The sequence below is a fragment of the Liolophura sinensis genome, chromosome 1 (genome assembly GCF_032854445.1).
Source record: "Liolophura sinensis isolate JHLJ2023 chromosome 1, CUHK_Ljap_v2, whole genome shotgun sequence".
In the NCBI taxonomy this organism is placed as follows: domain Eukaryota; kingdom Metazoa; phylum Mollusca; class Polyplacophora; order Chitonida; family Chitonidae; genus Liolophura; species Liolophura sinensis.
Window position 1 is genome coordinate 76,580,920 of NC_088295.1, and position 24,075 is coordinate 76,604,994.

General features: G+C 39.6%; 1 protein-coding gene across 1 annotated transcript; it reads left to right on the forward strand.

Moving 5' to 3' along the window:
• Positions 1–640: 640 nt before the first annotated feature.
• On the forward strand, positions 641–23,064 carry LOC135461544 (uncharacterized). Its single transcript, XM_064738688.1, has 19 exons — positions 641–654; positions 3,025–4,347; positions 4,695–4,768; positions 5,535–7,127; positions 7,506–7,834; positions 8,763–8,981; positions 9,738–10,045; positions 10,422–10,536; positions 11,857–12,039; positions 13,213–13,936; positions 14,560–14,777; positions 15,376–15,540; positions 15,771–16,230; positions 17,339–17,657; positions 17,951–18,106; positions 18,231–18,522; positions 18,757–18,828; positions 19,783–19,978; positions 20,272–23,064. The coding sequence occupies exons 2-19, from the start codon at positions 3,104–3,106 to the stop codon at positions 21,966–21,968; spliced, it is 8,364 nt and encodes a 2,787-aa protein (XP_064594758.1). The 5' UTR covers positions 641–654; positions 3,025–3,103; the 3' UTR covers positions 21,969–23,064.
• Positions 23,065–24,075: the final 1,011 nt, after the last annotated feature.

A 24,075-nucleotide genomic window follows, 5' to 3' on the forward strand; every position in this document is an offset into this window, starting at 1 on the left:
AGTTACGATACACAACTTCAAGTGATACAGACAAACACATTAAAATTTCACAATCTAACCTAGACTAAACTAACTGTTTTCACTAGAAACGCGTCACAATTTTGGTGAGTTACCATAGGATTCGAGTTACACGTCATTGTAATTACGAAACTGACAAAAGTTTTTTAACCATATCTCAAAAAGTTACATAGATAGGCACAATACAAAAGCAGATTCGGAATCATCGTTGCCAGATACACCAGAATACATGAAAACATTATCAAACTTAGACGTCATAACTTCAACCAAAGGCTAGCTTCCAAAGCTTTCGATGAATGTCCAAGTTTTTTTTTTCAAACTTTCTCTGTCTGGGATCACACTACCATTACATCAAATGTCAAAGGCATTCGATCGTTGGTTCTTGAGAAGAAGATTTTTAACGGTTTTAATCAAAACCCAAGATGGACACCATGTCACGTTAGCAAAGTTAACCAAAAACAGCCAAAATTTGCGTTGTCCTTTAACAGCTCTTAAAGTTTGCAAAAAGCTTTCAAGAAAACGGAAGAAAAATAATAAAAATCACAGCACAGAGTGCTGGGCCACCGGCCAACTGTATGTATCACAGTTGTCAATCTTTATTTAGACCCAATGACTGATTTCAGGAAACCAAGCCAGGTGGATTTCTCTTCCAAAAGCATAGCATACAAAAATGACCTAATCCAAAGACTGGTGCAAGTCAAAACAACAAGTAAACAACAAAAGCTGTTTACTACTGAGTAAATAATAAATGCAGATGTTATTTAAACATATAGAGTTAATGTAATTTGGCTAGTGCTGTGGAAAGGGTTGGGACAGTAAATAAAAAAAAGGATGCTAGAAACTGAAGCGTTGCTCAATAAAATTGTGCAGTGGCAAAAATTGTGGTCATGCTCTGCTAGTCTTTGTAACAGAATAGCTTTGTTTTAGTGGATAAATATAACAGCAAACGGCTCTTTCAGTAATTAGGGAAAAATGTTGCTACGGTAATGAAATAATTTATGTACATGTACATTATTCTTTCCATTTTGCTCTGATTTTCCTATTGTTTTCACACAATGCCTTTCCTACCAACTTATTACTCTTAAATTTTTCTCACCTTAACGTGCTTTATGATGTCTTAAATACCTGCATGCATTTTACCACCAAAGCTATATGTATGATCCAGTGGAATCCTGGTAGTACTGAGGATTGCACAAACACAGTGATCGAACTATAAATTAACCTATACGACTTACATTATCGGAGTTACCTTGGTCAAGGAGGCCAAGCTAGACATACTCCTCAATTAGTTTGATACATTCAAGGAACCAATCCAGACGAGCTCCTCATACTTAATGGTGATGGCAGCAAATAAAAGAAAGCCAAGCGATTTTTTTAAAGAATGTCGATAATAGCACTAAACCAAGCAAGACCAGCAGCTTCCGAGTTAGTCTTCATCGATTCAAAGAAAACTGGCACAACTAATAAAAAACTGTGATTAAATAATTTTTTTATACATTTTTAAAACCTTTTCTAAAACAGATAAAACGTTTGAAACCACCTATAAGCCAGATTTACTCTGTCCAAAGTTCTACCATGCTTAAAGAGGCTATACCACATATTTGTGGCAAAAACACTATATTCGCTGATAAAATCAGTGTTTCTCTATTTATTACGAATAAGTTAAATGATTGCCCTTCAGATATTTTCTGATTTAAAATAACTGTAGAACACCTATTTACAGTATTAAAGTTATTCTAAATTTTGAAAGTTATGAAGTAAAAGATATCACACATTTTACAAACTTGATCGATTTTGAAATATAATACGTGAACAAACAAGGTCAAAAATTTGTGAGATTAAATTATTTGGGCTAGTACAAAACACATGTAATAGGAAACGTTTTGTCAGATCGTTTGCTAAGATTCACCGGTATATCTATTTAAGGCTTATTGAGATAAAATCAGATTGAGAAACCACCAATCCTCCTTATGGATAATGGGTCCACAAAAAATACCGAAAACTTGTTACAGAACAATGACTAAAATTAACACCATTTCCATGAAATGTCCATGGCAATCTACATTGTACTCCATCAACATCAAATGAACAGATCATTTGCCACGGACACCTTTTTCCATTCACGATGAGGTCATACGTCGGCGGTAAACCTACCACTGACTCTTTGCCCTAAACGATCTTGGCTTGGGAGTGGTTGTGACAGCAAACGCATTCATCCTGGAACTGCAGAAACTCATAAACATAAATAGCGATGACATCGTCACATACATCTCTGGATTTTCATGCTGTGACTCATCTTCACTATTGCTAGTCACCTGGTCGCTTCCACTGTCGTCATTAGCTTGTCTTCGATTAGGTTCACGACGTAAGATTTGCAAGCTGAAATGATTTTCTTCAGTCAAAGCTGTAGCGTTCAACAGTTTGCTCGCTCGTATATCATTGTTACTGCTTTTTGTCTCGTAGAGGAGCTTTTTGATATATTTAACTACAACGACGTAATTAAGATGATCTAATGTCTGCACTATAAGCGTAGAGAACCTCAACTTTTTGTGTTGCCTTCTAAGAATTCACGCATAGTTGAGCCAAAGTTGCTAACTATTTTATTTCACATCACGTACAACTGTACCATTTCAGGTATAGTTTTATAAACCATGATTTCTGAAGTGCTGACCACCCTCGTATTGGTGAAATATTGTTGAGTATGACGTAAACCACCGATCAGATAAATAGATAAATATGATCTCTGGCTGTGCGTGTTAGCAGGGATGCAAGTGTCTATTTCCGTGCATTAATCCATGCATCATTTTAAAATTATGATAAAATGAAATGCCCAGCGAACCCCTGTCTTGATTCCTGGTTTAGATGGGATCTGTTTTTTTCTTCATGACACTAAGACAAGTATGGAATGTCAGCTAGCTTTAAAACAAGGGGAGATTATAACCATATTATGAGACAAGAAATCTGGCACGACTTAGTACATGTACTTGTCTCTTTTCTTGGTTGCAGGCGCGTTGATATCCCAGCTACACTTCTTATTGGTGAATGAAACAACGGATGGAATCAAAATTCATGGAACACTTCCCAGATGAATGCTGTGTCTGTAACGTTTTCATCGGCTGATGGTTTTTTGTTTGAATACCCCATTGTACGACAGGATACATCAATAAATATGCTGTTAGCTGCATTTAATTCCAAAGCAGGGATACACGTATACTTTGGTCGCCAGGAGTTTGCTCCATACCTTAATGTTAATTCGGTCTTCCTTCGGAATAACACTAACACTGGCATACGAGTGGAGAATAATGGCAAGCTTGAGGTAAACAGTTGTGAAGTGTACGGTTCAAAAACCGCAATCAGTCTTGAGTCGAACTTAGCAGGTTCCTTGATTTTCCGTGCTTGTGATTTCCACGATAATTCCGAGCGAGTGATATCATCCCAACGACACACATCTTCTGGGGGAAACTTTTCCTTTGTTCTGGCTGACAGTTCAATTCATGATCACAGTTATTACATTTATTGGTCGTGGAACTACAGACCTTTGATTGATATTTATCCCAATGACCGACTTGAGCAGGCTACGTGGACATTTAAAAATAATAAGTTTTTCAATATGTCCATTTCTGGTACAATTTTAGACATAGATGCTCGATATGTTCGCTCTGAACTCAACGTTTATATCACTGGGAACCAATTCATGGACATCGCTCGCGGAAGAGCTGTTGAAGTGAGAACAAGTATTAGGTCATCCATTAACATTGCCAATAATCTGTTTGAGAACATCACAGATCCTCGCGCCAATGCTTTGGTCGAAATTTATCAACACGTAATTAACGCAACAGTACGTGTTGAAAACAACACGTTTCAGGCCAATGGAGTTTCTAGCATGGTCTATCTTTCAGGGGAATCGGGGACCTTTCCCTATACATACATAATATCAAACACGTTCCTCAACAACTCCGTTAGTAACACAATTCTCAGTGCTATTTCAGGCTTTCAAGCCCGGAACAACATATTCACGAATCCAAGAGCATCATGTGAAATTAAAGCACCAGACTTTAATGACTTTGCTCCGATTGATGCCTTAAATTGCTACTGGGGGTTTGGTGACTTAGACAAAATAGTACAGCGGGTGTGCTCGTTTGAGAAGGACATGCGTTTATCCCGGGTAAACTTCATTCCCTACCTGCTGTCAGCTGATTTGGGGAACAAGGTGGATATTACGGACGGGACCTTCCATTTGGACACTCTGATTGGCGGAGTGGTAACGGGCACTATTACCCTTGCTAAAGGACCTGAACCAGTCGTCATATCTAGATCTGTTTATGTTGAGTGAGTTCACATCTTAATTTTCTTTCCCTTGCCTCTAAAAGTATTTCAAGCATACGTACACAAAGCGTTAATTGGTAATATATACCCCCGCTTATATCTAGCAATCAGTTTTAGTGTAAACGCTTTTTTTGTAATATTAACCTTTGAAATTTGAAAAGAAATTAACATCTAAAACTTTCCTGTTGCTTGAAATATCAAATTATAAGGAGCGCCTGACTTTATTTTATACGTATATGCAGGCCAGATGGGTCGCCCAAAAACGCAAATATATACACAGTTATTAAAAGCAAGGTTCACGGTTTTTATGCTAAAAAGTTGTGTATAATTTTTGCTTGTGTCTCAAACAGGGAAAATGCGGTGCTGGTCATTGAAGCAGGATCAACTGTGGAATTCGAGGAAGACTGCGGTATCTTTGTCAAAGGTATGCATCTTATATATATATATATATATATATATATATATATGTTTTCATATATATATAACATATATATGTTTTCAGGGTTGTTCGAATCGACTGAAGAATTAATCGTCACCAATATAGCATTAAGTCTACTATATATGGCGAATAGGAGACACTATGTCTTACAGATTTAGATTTCAACACTTTTTGCATAAACGCTCATACCAAAATTAAACAGTTCCATATCACTTCAACTCACGTAAATGTCTAGCACTTATCCTAAGCTACAAATTAAACTGGCTCATCTGGGAAACAATCCAATGGCATGACATTGTATTGGTTAATAACAATTACGTGGTTAGTCAGATTTACAATTTTGATAGCAGTTTTATACTTTTTATAACCTGAAACAACCTGAAACAGAAACTAGGCTAAAAGCTAAAACCACAAATCTCCGGGTTGATCCATTGAAATATTAGGCTGATTCCGTCTCTAAATACATCAAGGAATCATTTTATTCCCTTTGACCACGAACCTTTAAGTAGAAACAAATTTAATTTCACAGACGGGCATTTGTGCGACCACTCTCTAGACATTCATAGATCTACTTGAAAGCTACTTTCTGTTATCGTATAAGATTCACCCGTTCAAGATGGATGCTGTTTGGCCAGCAAACGTGCCATATACTGAGTTTTATGTTAAGGCCTTATCATACGATATGTAATTTTTACCATAAATGTTTTCTGGTATTTGTTACCTGTATAATTTCCAATTTACTTTTTTTCAGGGAAGGTTGTCATTGGATCTGACAAGGCAAGTCGTACAACCCTTCAGCCTCATAACTCCGATTTTTGGGAAGGCATTGTGTTTGGTTCTGGCAGTTTGTCAAAATCCCGGTCTGTGACGTCTGTATCAGAGATGAGGAACACGCACATACTAAATCCTAGAACTGGAGTTAGGTTCCTTACTTCTCAAGTCAGCCTGTTTAATAACGTGATTTCGGGGTCTGGAAATGCTGGAATAACTCTTGATGTGCAAAATACTGTCTTTGACTTTAATGGAACAGCAGTGATAGATAGTGGTAGTTATGGACTTTACGGTGACCCTATAACAGATATCCGGATAAGAAACGTTACTATTATAGGAAGCAACTACGATGGAGTGGCCTTAAGGTCTGCAGGTGGTCATGTGGAGCTAGAGTATGTCACACTTGATGGGAATAGCGGTGCTGGAGTGGAGGTTACATACTCGAATAACGATCTGGAGAATTTCTTCACTATGTCTCATTCACAGGTTTTGAACAATCAAGGCGTAGCGGTCCAAGGTGAATTTTTCATGTTTTACCGGGATATCGGAATAAACATTAACAATAATAACTTTACAAATAACACCAGAGGGGGTTTGCTTGTTACATTGTCCGAATCTTATGGCTGGAGAAGCTGGAATCCAAGACTGTGCACGTGTAATATTACGGACAACGTTTTTACCAACAGTGGAACAAGTTCTGTTCGCGTTCAGTCTTACGCAGTGATAGATATAAACAATAATCAATTCCTTAACAGTCATAGCTTAGATGCATGCATATTATCAATCGAGTCCTCTGCATGGAGAAACGAACAACCCTCGAAGGTTATCAGCTTAACCACTAACCGGTTTGAGATGGGAAGTGGAGAGTGTGCCGTCGATCTGTCATCCCAAGACGAAGGAAACCTGGAAGGCTTGTTCGTTTACAATCAACTGACTTCTTTTGACGCGACGGAAGCAACTATTATTGTTGACTCTCTCCATTTTAATGTGACCGATAACATTTTAGACAACCCTGAATCTGTGTATGAGATCAAGGTGACCAAAGCAGGCACTGGTGTAGTGCACGCAGAGCGGAATTGGTGGGGAAGTACCAACCTACTGTCGGCTAAAGCTCGTGTCTTCGATCAAACTCGGGACCCATCTCTTTTGGCACTGGAAATTCAACCAATCCGCCAGGAACTGACATTTGACTGTAGCCTGGTTAACAACTGCAGTGGTCAGGGAGAGTGCGTTAGGCCGAACGGATGTCGTTGTTACCGGGGATGGGCGGGAACAAGATGCACCGAGTATGACTGTTCTGGAGTTAGCCAGTGTTCTGGTCGCGGGGCGTGTATCGGACCTAACGTCTGTGAATGTAACCTAGGTTATACTGGTTCACGCTGTGAGCTAGCCACGTGTTCCAACGTAAATGACTGCTCGGGCAAAGGGTTTTGCATCGCTCCTGATACCTGTCAGTGTTTCACGAAATATTCAGGCTCAACATGTTCGGAGTGTGGACCGGAAAGATGGGGAGAAGACTGTCTGCCATGTCCATTCTGCGTTAGGCCTCAGGGAACGTGCAACACGCAGAACGGTAAAATACTCATGTGTTATTCTCAGAAAAAAAGCTTTGAAACAAACAAGGCATCCAATCTTGAAATAATATTAATCGATTAACATTTTTTGCTTTTTCCCCTTTAATTTATTTTGGTCCTCACTAGCAGATTAATTAAGGCACTGTAACTGGCAAGGCACGACGAAGGATGCTGTGTATTTGAACTTAGGTCTAGTTTGCTGGGCTGAGCGTTTATATATGAAGGATTGTCAGATACATTGCATGATTCTGTTCTGCTTCAAATACTGGTAACAAAGCAAAAAAAGTGCATACTCCTACCTCTACTTGTATTGTTTACAACGAAATTCTTGTGAAAAAATTCTTGTGATTTTATTTCAATTTTATCATACCCGTAAGGAACGTGTCTGTGTGCCTCCAACTGGGCCGGAGATATTTGCGATCGATGTGCCAAAACATTCTACGGATCTGACTGTGAGCCTTTAGTGACTGTTCTGAACGTGTTTCCTGACGGTGGACCGGACACTGGTGGTACGGAGGTGCATGTGAGAGGACACAACTTTCCAGAGACAACCAACAACACGTTTTATTGCCGCTTCGGTTCCAAAGTCGTGGAAGGCATTCGCCTCTCCAGAGAGCATGTGGTTTGTGTGTCACCGCAGTTGCCCGAGGCGACGTACTTTGTGGAAATCTCTGTGGATGGCGTCATGGATTTCACAGACAATAAGGTAAACATTTCCACAGTACCTTTGGAGTACAATTCATCTAATGCGCCAGATTTCCCTTGAAGTTCTTTCTGTTGCCAGTTCTGCTACGACTTTAAGGCAGGAGTGTAGTCTAGTGCAAACCGAACTATGCCCCTCTCCTTCTACTCATAAACCGGCTCATTGCGGAATGTAACTCTGTATCGAGCAACACGAAGTGTTGGGAGAGTTATAGGGAATAACTGTTTCTGATGTGTCGGATCGATGGCAAGCCACATTTACAGCACCTTCACACGCGCATTAAATCTTCGCTAGCTTAAACTGATGGCAACCAAGTGGTCCCCGTAATCAATAAACCTGTTCTGGGTCTCTCTCAAAAACGATCCGACACATTAGAAGAAGTTATTCCGCGTTTCTCGTTCAACATTTCGTGTTGCTCGATGAAGAATTTCAACATTTCCTTTTACATTTCGCAACTACCCATAAACTTAACCAACGTCTCGAAACAGAAGAAGTGCTCAGTACGGTGGAAAACATACAATCAAACAAATTCATCAAATTCAGCTATGCAGAAGAAAAGAATTTTGTAATCTCAGTTCAGTGTTGGATGTCATTTTTTTACAACCACTGATCAGTTTTTTTTATCTATATATGGAAATGTCATAATACGGTATAATAGAACAATACAAAAATAAACATAACTCCCCATATTTGAGATCCTTGCTGACTAACAAAATGAATAATTAAATACTAAAAGTATCTCCACAAAACTCAGACAGTATATAGATAGTTTTAACACAAAAAACTCACAACAGCATCAATTTGAATATATTATAGTAACAATTTCTGTAAAGGCTATATAGTACTTTGAAAGACAGCTTTTGTGTCTGATGTTTAATAGGGTCATGGGTAAGTATGTAATTGACACCACACGATTTTAACAATTTTTCAGGTACCTTTCAATGTCTATGCGCAATGTCCTCCAAATGCATGTGGGAAGAACTTTAGTCCAGCGCACGGTTACTGTGCCTTCGGGGGATGTGTGTGTGAGTTACCTTGGTCTGGACAAGATTGTCTCACTGAGATTAGAGTTCCGCGAATAGCTGATGTCGACTCTCCTATCGCCATCAGCGAGGGGGACAGCTTTTCCCTGAAACTAAACCTAACACAGGTAGGAATGCTTAAGGGTTTAGCACCGCTGTAACTGTGTTTGTTGTATAAACAGATACCATGAACGTAATCGCTTACCGGTCTACTTTTAAGTGTGACCCTGGCCTCCCGAAAATACCTCAAAGACTATAAAAAGGTCCTGACAATAACTAGAATTAAATTAAAAGAAAAATCGAAAGAATTTGTTTGGTAATGTGTTCTACCAACGACAACAGCGACAGATGACATGTGCAGGGGTGAGAATACTGATGATCTTCTGGTTTATGGAGTACTCCTCCATACTCCTCCATAAACCAGGTTTTATGGAGCACATTTGTAAATTACGCGAAGGACTTTTTTGTGGTCATTCATAAATGTTCTGTCACAACACAAGCAATTGATGCATATATAGTACAAACAGTACCAAGTAGATTTTAGCGCATTTTGCTTATCTATTGATATAGAAGATGAATCGGGTTGTATACATTAGTACCATGTTGTTTTGTTTCGCCAGTTTACATAAGTTCTCTGTTTCCATCGATAGCGATCAGACGACGAGCACTCGCACTGCCAGAACAACGCAGAGCAGTGATAATGTATGCGGATTACCTAACACGGCTTCTGGTTTAATTAGCTCGGTAAATGCAAGGATTTCAGTGTCATAGGGTTTCTTGGTAAAATTTTCAAATGTGTGTGAGTGTGTGCTTAGTGGGCAAGCTTATATTCTTCTTTGCAATTATTATTTTTTAATGGTATTTAACTTTCCTCTCATTCTAAGGGAACATCGCCAGTAGCGTGGTTTATCCAACGTCAGCCTCAGGGTATGGTTCTGGATGTGCGCTCAGCTACGGTCACGTGGGACAGAACGATAGGATCCGGGACACCTTATCGTGTGGTGATTGGTGCCACAAACATCGTGGGGACGGACACAAAAACCTTAGAAATTCGAGTTCCCTTGTCATATAACGTCACTATAGAGACCACGACACCGTCTGGAACCCTGTCCACCCCGGAACCTGTTACAATCCGTGGTCATGTGAACTTCTGGAATACCGACGGTTCACGGGTTGCTCTGGTGGATTTGCTGTATGCACCTGTTTCTTTTTATTTTCTATTATAATGCTCATTCACTACTTTTTTTACGCCTCTGAAATCTGATTTGTAGTCTCCGGTTATGATTTATACGTTATAGCCGAACATATCCTGTAATTTTTGTCGGTAAAATTAAAATAAAAGTTGCACAAATCAGGCGTATAAAGAGCTCTGGTTTTACCTCAGAATATAAGGCATTATCAAATACGAAGGCTATCAAGTAATTCATTCGTGATTAATGGATGTTCCGAAATTTGATCTGGATTTGATTTAAGAACACCGATACCAATTTCACCCAGCTGCTGTGTGCATGTCTACGTACACTGATATTCCAAGTTAGGCAAACAAATAATGTCCTTATTTTTTTTAGGATTCGTCAAAATGACAAAACTAGACCACTTACCACCTTTTCTGATCCCGGGAGAAACGGATATTTTGAAGCTATATTTTATCACCAGTCCCAGGACAGTGGAGAATTTTTTGTGGTAAGATATATCATGTTTACCCCTTCATGTACTCCAACATTCCAGTGGTTAGTTTGAAGGTAACACCAACTTCTCTCGCCAACATCTGTGTATTTCTACCAATGAACCACCAAGAATCGAAAGCCATCTTAATTGGAATAAATGTTATAACTATCAAACATTTAGTAGCGGCGTAGTTAATGTCGTGCTTCGTCATCTAATCACAGTGGAAGCAATGTACATATACAGTAAATGTTGCTTGTGTGGTATCTTTAAAAGTGTTATATGTATTGGGCTCAGGTAACACAAAGTGAAGTTTCATCATGGATGTCGTGCAAAATATAGGAATGGGCCTATTATCCGTATTTAAGGGTCGGTCGTATCTCAAGAAAAACTGGGTCCACTGGGCTCAGGTTTTACCTACATGTAAAGCACAATAATAAGAGTGGGTATGTTGCGTGTAAAAATCATAGTTGGGTAAATAATGGTGACGGTACCTCAAGACGTACTGCAGGTATTGAGCTCATACTATGCACACATGTGAAGAACACTACCACGAGGGAGATTTTTAATCGTAGGTGCTCTGCATGTGTGTTTATAACCAGATGTTGCCAAATTTTGTGTATTACAATCCATAGTAAAGATTTCAGTTCTTCATTTATTGAGCTGAGTTTTACATTGATGGGCCTCATGTTTGGTAGCCTTTCTACCACATATAAGATATTTTAAATGCAACAATGTGGCTAAATTGTTTTATAGTGGATAACCACTTACTTCATACTATCTAATAGGTAATTTTAAATGTCAGTAAACAATCTTTTTTTCATCGAGCACACGGTATATCTTCACCAATAAAAAGAATCACTTTATTTTGAACTTCTGATGTAGACTGATTGGCTTACATGCACCGCTCAGTTAGTAATTACACCGTTTTCTTTAGCTTCTCTCAGCATAATCTTAAAACAGAAAGTTGACGTGATTGTCATGACTAGGAGTGTGCGGAAGAATGAAAGAACTTGTTTTAATGTAATTGTATGTTCAGTGTGATGACAACACAGCATTTTGAGTAATTCTAGATCAGCAGTGTATAACAAACTACAATTAACATTATTTTTTTTTACCTACTTCTGCTAACGCCGTTGTGCTAGGAGGCTTGTAAATTGGTGGTATTTATGCATTTACATGAACAGTTAGAATAAAACCCTGACTGAGGTAAATTGACAGGAAGTATTTCACCGGTTACGTGTGCCCATTTGACATGTATCACACTGTCGTCGCTATTCTTATTTTACTCTCTGTACTGTACGTTTTCAAATATATTATTCACTTTATTTCTGACAGTCCGGAAACCATCCATCGGATCCAGTTTTTAGGCCACAAGCAAGTTGGAAGGTACAAGGTCTTAGGTGTTCTGACTCATCTTTGAGACTAGTTAGCTACCTGGATGAGGAGCAAGTTACGTTTCCTAGTGTCGCCGAGCTTATTAATACTGGACTGGAGAATGTTCGTAACATTCGGTCAGAGGTAAATATACCGGATTTCGTCTGTTCAGAATAGTTATTCGTTTTTAATAAGCCCATCAAACAGAATTGGTATCTTACATTGTTTCATCTGATTAACGGATCCTCTAAGGAGATAATTCATAAATCTCGCATTAATGACACATGGTTCCTCGTCACGTAAGATACGCGTATTCTTATAGTATAAGTTGGGTGTTGTATTTCGGTCATGGTTTCAGGAGATGTATGCGTATTCAAGGATTCGCTTTAACAACTAGATTAGAAACCTAACAGAAAAGAACTCATAGGAGTCCGAGTTTCACCAGCGCGTGATTATTTGTAAACTATGACATTGTCGTCGCTGCTCTGGTATTATTCGCTGAACTCTTGTTTTCTGGGCTCTTTACCTGCACAGAACCTGAGTTAACTGTTGACTTCTTAGCCTTGATTTCATTGTATTGTTTTTACATATGACAACACAACGTATTTAGTAATTCTAATCCCGTGACGCGAAAAACATTGCTATTCATAGAGTTGCATTTGTAAGCGTAATTCTGTTTCTACGGCTAGGGAGGGTAAAAGTTTGCAAAAATGAACTGACATGAACTGACATAAGAGGCCTGGTTTTTACAAAATACTATACCATCGCTCCTTTTTTTAATCGCTATGCTGCAGTCATGTCTAAGCATCTGTACACAGAAAATAAAGGTGAAGACAGCCGATATGCTGGTTATGTCATCTACATATAATTCAGATATCAAACTCGTACTCCATTAATGTTAAACCCAGTAGGTTTTTAACTTGACTTTCGCTTCTTCGTGCAGAGGCATATATTGCCTGAGTAAAATTGACAATATTTTTATTCTGATTTGACATTTAAGGTTTAGAAAAAGTTGTATAGCTTTGGTTGTATTGTATCAACAAGGTCGATAAAGTGAGACCTTGCAGCCTAAGCAACTTAATGTAAAATTGAAGAAAAAAGTTTTAACACACAGATTTTAATGGGTTTTTACCTGCAGATTTTCCTAGTCATTGTCTTTAACTTTAGACCCGTTTAATGTACTTTCCGCCAGCTTTACTTTTCTTCCATTGAACCAAAGGGCTTTTGGCTCACACTATCGGTAATGCTTGGAAGGACTCGCACTCTAAATTGCAAAGCGTGTTTTATGTTTGTAAATGTACATTTTGTCCATTTCAGGTTTTGGGCGTTGGATCGCCTCTTCAGGCTGTTACCGTGATACCTACAGGCACAACTGACTCTGGTGCAACATACTTCACGACGTCTCTGGAATCAAATGCCGGTATAGCCTTTGACGTAATCTTGAACGCTTCCGGACCGCTGCGAGGGACTATTGCTGTGGTTTTCACCGCTGACGTGGGTACAACAACAACGTGTAGGATGAGCATTAACCTAAGCATTCGGAAACCTCATTTTACTATTTCGCCTGGGTCACTACGTGCTAACCTTCTAATTGGCAGCCGAGCAACGTATGAGATTGAAGTCACAAATGACGGAGAGGCAGAGGCCGCTAATGTACGAGTCGACCTACCCAGTGACGATAGGTTCTCACTAGTATCTTTTAACAAACGTTTGTCCGCATCAACACCGAATGACGTTCCCCAAGATGTTTTGTCCCTGAGTAAAGATGAATCTGCTATTTTAAGTATTGGTTTACTGTCTGCAAGATCGGACACTTTGGGAGAAGTCCGAGGCCAGATTGCTGTAAAATCGGATCAGATCTCTGTTGCCATTCCATACCACATCATTCTCGTGTCGGACACCCGCCTGAACCTTACGATTCGTGTTGAGGATGAGTTTACTTACTTTGATGAAAGTCATCCTCTTGTTAGCAATGCCACAGTTACTCTCGTCAACGGACGCCGAAAATTTCGGACCTCTTTAATGACAACAAGAGAGAAAGGCAAGTCATTCTGATGTACACTGTAGTACTAACATCCTCTTTGGGTTAAACAGTCTCCATCTTCTCCATGATAGTCCATGACCCTTCAGTTCAGCGTGTAACATTATCCCTTATTACGTTAGCCTAGCTTGAGTATGGCTTTAAACAACAGACTGACAAATATAAAATAATGAAATGTGTTAGCTTAGTAAATTGTCCTCGTATTTTTGATTTTATTTCATAGATTATTATTGAATTTCCTAAACAAGAATTATTCACTTTGAGAATAGTTCCACAAATGGAGGAAACCGGAGCGCCTATGGTAATCCATCGCCATTTTGTCAGTTCCTGAGAAACATTCCGACTTCAGCCAGGCTAGGATTGCACTCGAGACTGATACACTGGTAGTAATGGAAGCTATGAATATCTTGCCCAGGGATCTGTTTCATGAAGCACAGTTAGCTAAGAAAGCCTTTCACTGCCATGACAACGTATGCTGTGGAGATGTGAAGTTGGCTTAAGTAAGGGCCACGCAACACTACGTACGCTTCATTAAACTAAGGGTAGACTGGGTTGAACAACATTTTCATGAAGATGACGATTTCTCGAATGGCATATTATTTTATATTATTTCCTTTTGGTAGGTTGGGTGACCTTCGAAAATTTACAGGAGGATAAGTACGACTTACGTGTTCAGGCACCTGGTCATGGCTCGTACGTTGCCGTCATTGTTGCTGACAGCACATCTCCAAATATGAGCGTTTTTCTGCAGCGAACCGCTGTCACTTACACATTTAGTGTAACGCCAACCACGTTTGAAGACAAATACGTAATTACCCTTGAGACTACGTTTGAGACTCAGGTAATCCATGCATATGCTTTAGTCGTAATTAAACCTGTTTACATGATAAATGCAATTTACGCCACGCTGATGTCCTGTTTACTTATGACGACAGTTAATATATTAAATGTTGTAAATGTATATTTTTGTTTATATAGAGAAGATGATTTTCCTGGAGCCTGGGTACAGTTTGTGTAAACTACACAACTAAACACATTTTAATTAGTCTTGCTCGTTTATGGATTCTACTAAAACCGACTTACAAACGCAGACTGTAGATTCATTCAGACAAATGAATCTGTTTGCACTGAAGACACAGAAGAGATATTGTGTATTCAATGTACGCTATTCTACGCGTAAACGGATCTTTTCGCTATTTGCCTAACTTCAGATGCATTTATTCAGCCCTTTTGCTTACCATGCTTTAACAAGGATGTTGAGTGCTACAGTTAAAGTTTTATCGTTTATATGAGGAATCAAAATCAAAAGTTGACCGCTTTGCTTCACCAGTTTTATGTATGTCCTTCCACATACCAAGTGTAATCTTGTCGCTTCTTTAGCTGATTTTACTTTTCCATGTGCTTCATCTCCATTTTGGATCATTTTGTCTTATCAAAAGGTACCAATGCCAGTCGTTACTGTGGAACCCGCGCAGGTTAATACCATTCCGTATGAAGAAGGTCGCAAAAACATCATGGAATTCCGCCTTACAAATCATGGGCTAATCCGTGCTGATAATGTGCGTTTCGCTCTCCCCAGCCATCCTCGACTCCTATTTTTTATGGTAAGAATTATGCTTTTTCATTTTCTTTTCGTTAAATTTGCATTTACTACCCGTGGTGGGACGAGGTGCTCCTAACTCATATAAATAATATATTTCTCCATTTAACATTAAGGAGAAATTTTTAATATGTATAATATTGCAAATGGTTTGTCCAATCATATTTTGATTTTCCTGTATGTATTAATCATTAGTACTCTCTTAACCGTCATTACGTCATTATCTGTACACAGACTATTGATGAGATTGGTCATTTAGAAGCGAATAGCAGCATCATCGTTCCTGTTCGAGTGGAGAGAAAGGTAACGGAAACTACGCCATCTCCCACTACAGTCTCTGTGAAAACCATTTCACCACGGACTCTAAATCCCGGTGCTACAACAGGCCGGCCATCACCAACCAATGCGCCGGCAACGAGAGCACCATCCACTCGGACTCCTACGGACCGGCCCAACCCACCATCTTCCGGTGGTTCCGATGGAGGGTCGTCAAGCAGCAGTGGATCGTCAGGTTATTGTGGGATAATCATAGTGTACGATTATGTGTGCGGGGTCCGTATCAGCCGGCAGATTACGGTATCTCTTCCTAGGGTGTATCCAGGCAGACCACCTATACCGTGTGTGACTTCCACAGCTGTAGCCACTCTGCCGTCCATCAGAACAGGAACAGTCGGTGTAGGAGGAGGAGGAGGAGGTGAGTGAGAAAAGTTCATACTGCCTGAGTGTTTTTGATGCAGATTGTTTCAAGCCATTCTCAAAGTGAACTAACCTGTGAAGGATAATACCCGCACACGCAGCATCCGATTGGTTTCGAATCCGCCAGGAGGCTTGAATCCAACTGTCTCTGGTTCGACTGGGTCCTTAAATCAGGTTTATTTTGGGGATTGTGCTTTCCTCATCACAGTCGTCAAATTGAGAAAAAATCGACTGAATACGAAGCAAACTATATGATTTAGAGTTACACAACGGCTGCATATCAACAAATGCTTTGGTGGATCTATTATGAATAAACATCAGTAACAAATGATAATAAACACCAGTAACAAGTGATAATAAACATCAATAACAAGTGATGATAAACATCAGTAACAAGTGATAATAAACACCAGTAACAAGTTATAATTAACGTCAGTAACAAGTGATAATAAACATCAGTAACAAGTGATGATAGACATCAGTAACAAGTGATAATAAACATCAGTAACAAGTTATAATTAACGTCAGTAACAAGTGATAATAAACATCAGTAACAAGTGATGATAGACATCAGTAACAAGTGATAATAAACATTAGTAACAAGTTATAATTAACGTCAGTAACAAGTGATAATAAACATCAGTAACAAGTTATAATTAACGTCAGTAACAAGTGATAATAAACATCAGTAACAAGTGATGATATACATCAGTAACAAGTGATAATAACCGGTCGGCGATGCTTGTATGCTTGCCATTGTATAGTTAAAATATTCAAGTAAGGAGGTAAAGATCAATCAAATGCATCAATATGTAAGAAGGTTTAGGTTTACTTTGTAAGCATGATATGTATTGTTTTTTTAAATGAAAAACATCGTTTCAGGTGAAAACCATTAGGCCGAGACTTCAGTAATATTAATTTTCTGAGATTACTTCCAAAGCCTGGCGTAGCTTTAAGATTCGTCCCTATGAATTGCTTACTGTGATAGCGATTTAAACAACGTAGATGACCGATGTACCGATGAAATGGCCGCCGCCCGGAGCCCAGCTTACAGTATGATAAAGTCCACCAAGGATTATGTATAGTTTGTGCCTCCTTTATTTTAGGCAGTGTATATGGAAGCGGAGGACTTGTTGTATACAGGCCTGTCACGCCAATCTCCTGCGATTGTTTGAAGTCTTATGTCCAGAACTGTATTCCATTTGGGAGCTGTGCAGTGAGCACGTTGGAAGGATCCTTGGCTGGAATTTTGAAGGATTGTGTATTACCGATTCTACCGATCTCTGGGTGTGCGAAAGCCACAATTGGGGCAGCCTTTCCTCAGAGCAGTTTCCTCGACCTTATCATCAGCGTCATTGATATCGCCATGTCCTGTGTAGTGTCGGCTATATGTCCTATCTGTGGACCCATCTGGACCCTCATCAAGTACGTTTTGTATTGTACTGAGAATGATATAAGCTATAATGCCTTCTAGCATTAACAAAAACTTTGCCTTCCTTTTGTATCATATAAAGTATACCCGAAATACATAATACTCACGGAATGTTACTCTTTGACAAGCTTGCTTTAACCATTATTCACTGACGGATTGTCATGGCCAAATTTCGTGTTATGTCAACTCACATTATTCTTTAAGACTTTGTAGTACGATTTTAAATTTCAGTTCACTGAATCTTAATATGGGTGAAAGTGTCATGGCTTTTACGGTTAATTTTTAGATGTCTTGTGAAGGTAATAGCTACATGTTCTTTCGGTGGGCTCGGTCGAAGGAGACGAGATGTCAGTTCAGCTATCGTGGAAAATTTAGTGATGAAATCTCCGCCCATGGATAACTTCCTAGACCTCAGCGTGGGAATCCTTGGAAGCAGAGACATGTAAGTTCTACAACAAGTACCACATAAGCCTTTATACCTGTGCATCCGAGGTTTTCTGTTTACACTCCCTCATTACCGTCCTGTGTTGCTCTGTGTAAAATCCCGCTCTCTTTTATTGTTGTAGGTTGGAACTGCCTGATAATGGTTGGTATTCCAAGTTCAAATCGGCCATTGGTGACGACAGTCCCAGTGGAAACTATCTCACAACTGCTGAATACAACACAGTGTGGACAGGGCTGAACGATACAAAGTCGCAGGAAGCTGTTCGTACCTTCCTAAGGAGATGGAACAACACCGTGTCGGCCTTCAACGACGGCACTCTGGCATCACGACCTGACACAGAGAATATCATACCTTTCCGCAGCTCACAGGAGAAGTATAAGCAATACCTCAAAGATACTGTCAATGCTAAAGAGGTACAACTATTTGTGATTTTATTTGGATGCTCTCCACATGATTTTCCATGTTAGCCGTCGTACAGAAATTAATGTAAAACTTTAACGGAGCTTGTGTCTCGTTTCTTCGACGCTTGTACCGCTTGTTATAGAGCTTTTATTAGCAACTTTACCATATAATGCAATACAACATCAGACTTTGAACACCATTCCTTTCAGCAGAATCTTTTTAAGCATTGCTTTTTTATTTTTCAGTCTGGATTTGACACAATTTTTGATGAATTTGACAGTGCGATTGGGGTTTATATTGATGCGAAGAACAAGGAGGTATGTGAAGTTCTTATTAATTTGTTGAATGTTAGAAACCCAATCGGTTGATTGAGTGCAGTTTGTAGGCTACAATTCAAAGTACACGGCATCTTCACGCGCACTGTACACGTCATAGTGCGTGTTAACGGTTTCCCGCCAAATTCTACCAATCAACAGGAAGCTAAATATAACTGGATTTGTTGGCCACGAGATTGATTGAGTTGGAACTTAACCTGTGACTAGCTAACCGTGCTGAAAATGTATTCCACTTTCCCATCACTAGCTCCCTAACACTACCTCAGTGCTATACTTATTATGAAGTTAGTATACAACTTCTCTTTATTAACTTAAATTCCAGTTGTGAAAATAATTGTTCTATTCTATAACTTCAAATCTTAGCATTTATATGTTTAGGCCTCTTGTTTGTCAGTTTGCCTGCTTTATGTCTGCTCTACCAGAGCCCCGTGTTCTTCTAAACTCTTTATGTCAGCTTAGCAGAGTCCCGTTTTCCACCGGAACACTTGTCTGTCCTGTAACGTACCTGAGCACACTATTGTATTTACTATACATTAAATGTGCTGTACATACATTCCAGCTATAACTATTGGCTGGGTGACGGGTATTTGTGGAACACTCTTTATGCCAAATAAATCGTTAAAATTTATTGCTAAAATTTGTTGTCTTTGCCATAATAATGGTGGGAGAAAACTGGACAGAGCTCGTGGGAAAACCACGACCATCTGGCGGTTGCAGACTTAGCTGGCAGACTTTCCCACATATGGTGGGGAAGAAACTAACATGAGCTGGACTTGAACTGAAAGGGATTGCATTAGTGAGAGGCTTCCGGGTCATTGTCTGCGCTAGCACACTAACAACCAGGCCACGGAGGTCTCCCAGTCTCACTTGTGTGTCCCAAAAACATTGGAGATATGCTATACACTGTTATAGTTAAGTTTCTGTTATTTTCCCCAGTCTGGACAGGATAACGGTGTGTGCGCCAAGGTTAGAGTGCAGATAGTCCAGGATCTCGTGCTGACACGCGATGCATTTAATGCTCGACTGGAGATCGAAAATGGAGAACAGTCGGCTTTGTCTAACATAAAAGTCGTCCTAAAGATTACCCCGGCCATTGATCCAACCAAAAATGCAACAGACAAGTTTGCCATAGGTAGATGGTTTGTCTTTTGATGCTTACCGTTAACTTAGCTTTTTGGCATTAAGAAAACTTGTGAAGAATTTCTCTTTTTTTGGAGAATAAATCTACGCTGTCCTTGATTAGGATTGTTCTGTCAGTTATTTCATTTCCACATAAGACATTGCTTGAAGCCTTGACTTTAGTACTTTTGTTTCTGTTAGTTTTTAAATTTACTATCTAATACCACATGTGGCAAAACATCTGGAATAAAACGGTATTCAAGGGGCACGTAAAAACGTTATTTTCTATGATGTTTATCTTTACAGGCTACGCCGAATTGGTAGGCATTACAGCTGTAGATGGGACAGGATCCCTGGCGCAAGCCAAATCGGGCACAGCAGACTGGCTGATTATCCCTTACTCCACAGCCGCTATTCGCGAAGACACCGAGTACGATGTCGGAGGGAGCTTCTCCTACAGTGTAGGTGCGTCTTCTCTGACAGTGTCTCTCGTACCAGATACTATCACCGTAAAACCCAACCCCAACCTGGAGGTTCACTATTTCCACGATAAATACGTTCAGGGTGACGATCCCTTCACCGATGCCGTAGAACCTAGCGTGCCGTTTGTCCTGGCAGTCATGATTACTAACACGGGCTACGGGGTGGCCAAGAGTTTAAAAATAACATCAGCTCAGCCGGAGATTATAGAAAATGAGAAGGGATTGTTGGTGAATTTCCAAATCGTTGGAACAGCTCTAAACGGAAAACCTGTACCGTTTTCTTTGTCAGTTGACTTTGGAGACATCGATCCTTTCCAGACAAAGGTGGCAAGATGGTACCTAACCTCTTCTCTAAAGGGATTCTTTTATAATTACTCAGCCACATTTGAAAACATAAATCCTCTTGGTGACCCTCAGCTGTCTGTACTCGACGTGTTGAGGAGTCACGAACTCATACACACTGTGCGTAAGGATGTCCCAGCTGATGACAAATTAGATGATTTCCTTGTTAATGATGAGCTGGATGCTGATGATATGGCTGATCATGTTTTTGACAGCTCAACCGGCCTTAAAGATCGCATCGTTGACTCCGAGGTGACGCAGTTCCAAGAACGCGTTGGATCAGATGGACAATACATCTCTGTGAGCCTGATATGCAACGTGTTTGATGTTGGCTGGTTTTATCTCAGAGTCGAAACCGACCTGGCTTCTTCGGATGACAATCGAGGGGAACTATTAGCGGTCACCCGAGAGGACGGTAGAGAGATTTCACTGGGGAAAAATGCGTGGACAACTGATCACTACAAGGACGCTTCCTTTTTCCATCTTTTTGATTACAGTGACGATAATTTCACTACTTTCCATTACACTGTCATATTTGGCCCGGAGAACAATTTTGAGCCAGATTTTGACAAAGACAATTACAATGTCAAAGTTAAGTTTCCGATTTCTGCAAACGATATTGTAACCAGAGTACATGCGAGTGACGCGGACGGCCATCCTGTTACTTATTCACTGCAAATGCCAACAGGACAGTTTTCCATTAACAACCAGACCGGAGATATTCTATCATTAGTAGCGATCTCGGAACCGCAAAGCCTGATGCTGATTGTCATTGCCACCGACAGCGGTGTGCCGAGCAGAATCGCGTCAGTCAAAGTGACGATCACGCCTGATGACGGCAGTCAGCCTACCACTTCATCAACCACACGTTCTACAAAAACGACGAGTATATCATCTGCCAAAACCACAACGCTGATGACGACGATATCATCCACCAAAACCATCAAACAAACCACGAAGATATCAAGCACCAAAAGCACCACAGAGACAACCAAGTCTTCCATCAAACCAACCCACACTTCACCCGCGACATTGGCGAATACAACAATGGACTTGTTCGGCAACGCCACCGGTGTAAACCAAACTGTGTCCACGGCTATCCGGAAAGAAGCAACACTGGTATTTTTCTTTGTACCAGCCAGTATCATTATTATAGCCGCATATGTTAATGCGAGCTAAAACATGGAACTACCGATTAATACGTCTACGTTCAATTCATTTTGTTAATCTCGTAGTATGAAATTCAGACTTCTGTGCTGTATCAAACAGGGTGTCATATTCATGTATTATAATTACTTATTTACTTGCTAGAGGGTTAAGAAAATTTTTAATTCTTTACGGGAAGACACAGTTATATTTTTGAAGAGAAGTGGTAGATTTTGTTGGCTTCCGACATGAATCATGATATCGCTACTTAATCGATTACTAAAATCCGCAACTTATGTGACGCTCATATAAAGGGTATAAATGTGATATTCATTGCGTTGGTAAGTCCAGAAAGTCGCAGGAACTACAGTCTCCAGTTGTGGAGTTGTGTTTGATGGGTACATTAATTGGTGTTCACATTGTGTTTTATTTGCTTCTAAGTATGAGGGTTTGATGAAGCACAATGTGTTTGATGTGAAGTACATGTAGCACGCTTATTTTGTATACACTGTGTCTTTAATCGCATGTTATCCATGATTACGCCACCACAAACGCCAGTACATTCATGTACAAAGCTAGTTTTCATTCTTGTTCTATTTTAAGAATTGTTGATTATTATATTGGCGGTATGTAGACGCAGTCCACCCTTTGTATAAGGCGATCAGTTTAAGACATAGGACACATTACTACTGAAAAAAGTTGTGGAGTTGTGTTTGATGGGTACCTTAATTGGTGTTCGCATTTTGTTTTATTTACCTTTAAGTGTGAGGGTTTTATGAAGCACAATGTGTTTAATGTGAAGCACATGCAGCACGCTTATTTTGTATACGCTGGGTGTTAAATCGCATGTTATCCATTATTTCGTCACCACAAACGCTAATACATTCATGTACAAAGTTGGCTTTCATTCTTGTTCTGTTTTATAAATTGTTGATTATTATATTGGCGGTGTGTAGACGCAGTCCACCCTTTGTATAAGGCGATCAGTGCAAGACAGGGGACACATGAAAATTGTTTTCTTATGCCAATAGATTTTAGCGTTTCATGTGCACTTTCTTCGGTTTTTTGAACTGACAGCATTTGTTTATTTGCTTTAAATAATAATAAATTTCATCTCTTTTTAAAAAAACGTCATCTTATGCACCTCTTTGTCTCAGGACTAGTCCGTAACACCACGAACAATATGAATGATGTTACAGCCAAGTCCGGATATGTAAAACACCATGCATGAAGGATTGCCTTGTACAGTGCCACAACCTTTCTATTGCAAGCCACAGGACTGATGGCCAGTTGAACAAAACACTATAGCATATAAGACTACAGTATAGGTATAATAAAGCCATAATCATTCATTCTAGGGCCGTTAAGACAGTTAGACCAATTACTAAATACACTATTCAAACCGACGGACGTACATCCCAAAAGGATTAGCCCTATCAGGCTTTTTTTGGCTCAATTCAAAATCTGTTTATGCAAATGGTATAGTGCTGGGCGTGAACTTTACCTTTGTGATAAGCGACAGAAGATATAAAAAAATTCTAACCGATTTATCATCTGTACTACCACAGCCTAGTCAGTCCAAACCATAACTCACAGACACAGTTAATTGGCACAGGAATTGTTCCTTGCTACTACACAGCCTTCAACTAAGACGGAAAATTATTCGCTCACAAGAGAATCATGTCATACTAGAATATAAAAGAATATCTCATGGACAGTAAAATCAGAGCAGCGATGACAGTGTAATTGTGGTATTAAAATGTCACACGTAACCATTGCTATCCGGCCTCTTACTTTCGGCTTTTATTTTAACTGTATATTTTAACTAATTCTCACTAATCTGAAAACTAGCCTCTCTCAGTGGAATATGCACTGGGAGTATTTACACGTTTGACCAGTACATATGATTTCACGTTTATCATCAAAGGAATCATCATAAATCTGATTAAGGCTAAAACCCATAATGGAAGCAAATGGTTGAGAAATGAGTGAGTGAGTGAGTGTTTGCGGTTTAACGTCGTACTTAACAATTTTTCAGTCATATGAAAATGAAGGAATCTTTAGAGTGCATGTAATGGACCTCCTTGTTGCAGGACGGATTTTCACCGTTCTTTTATCTGGTGTTTCTTCATTGAGACGC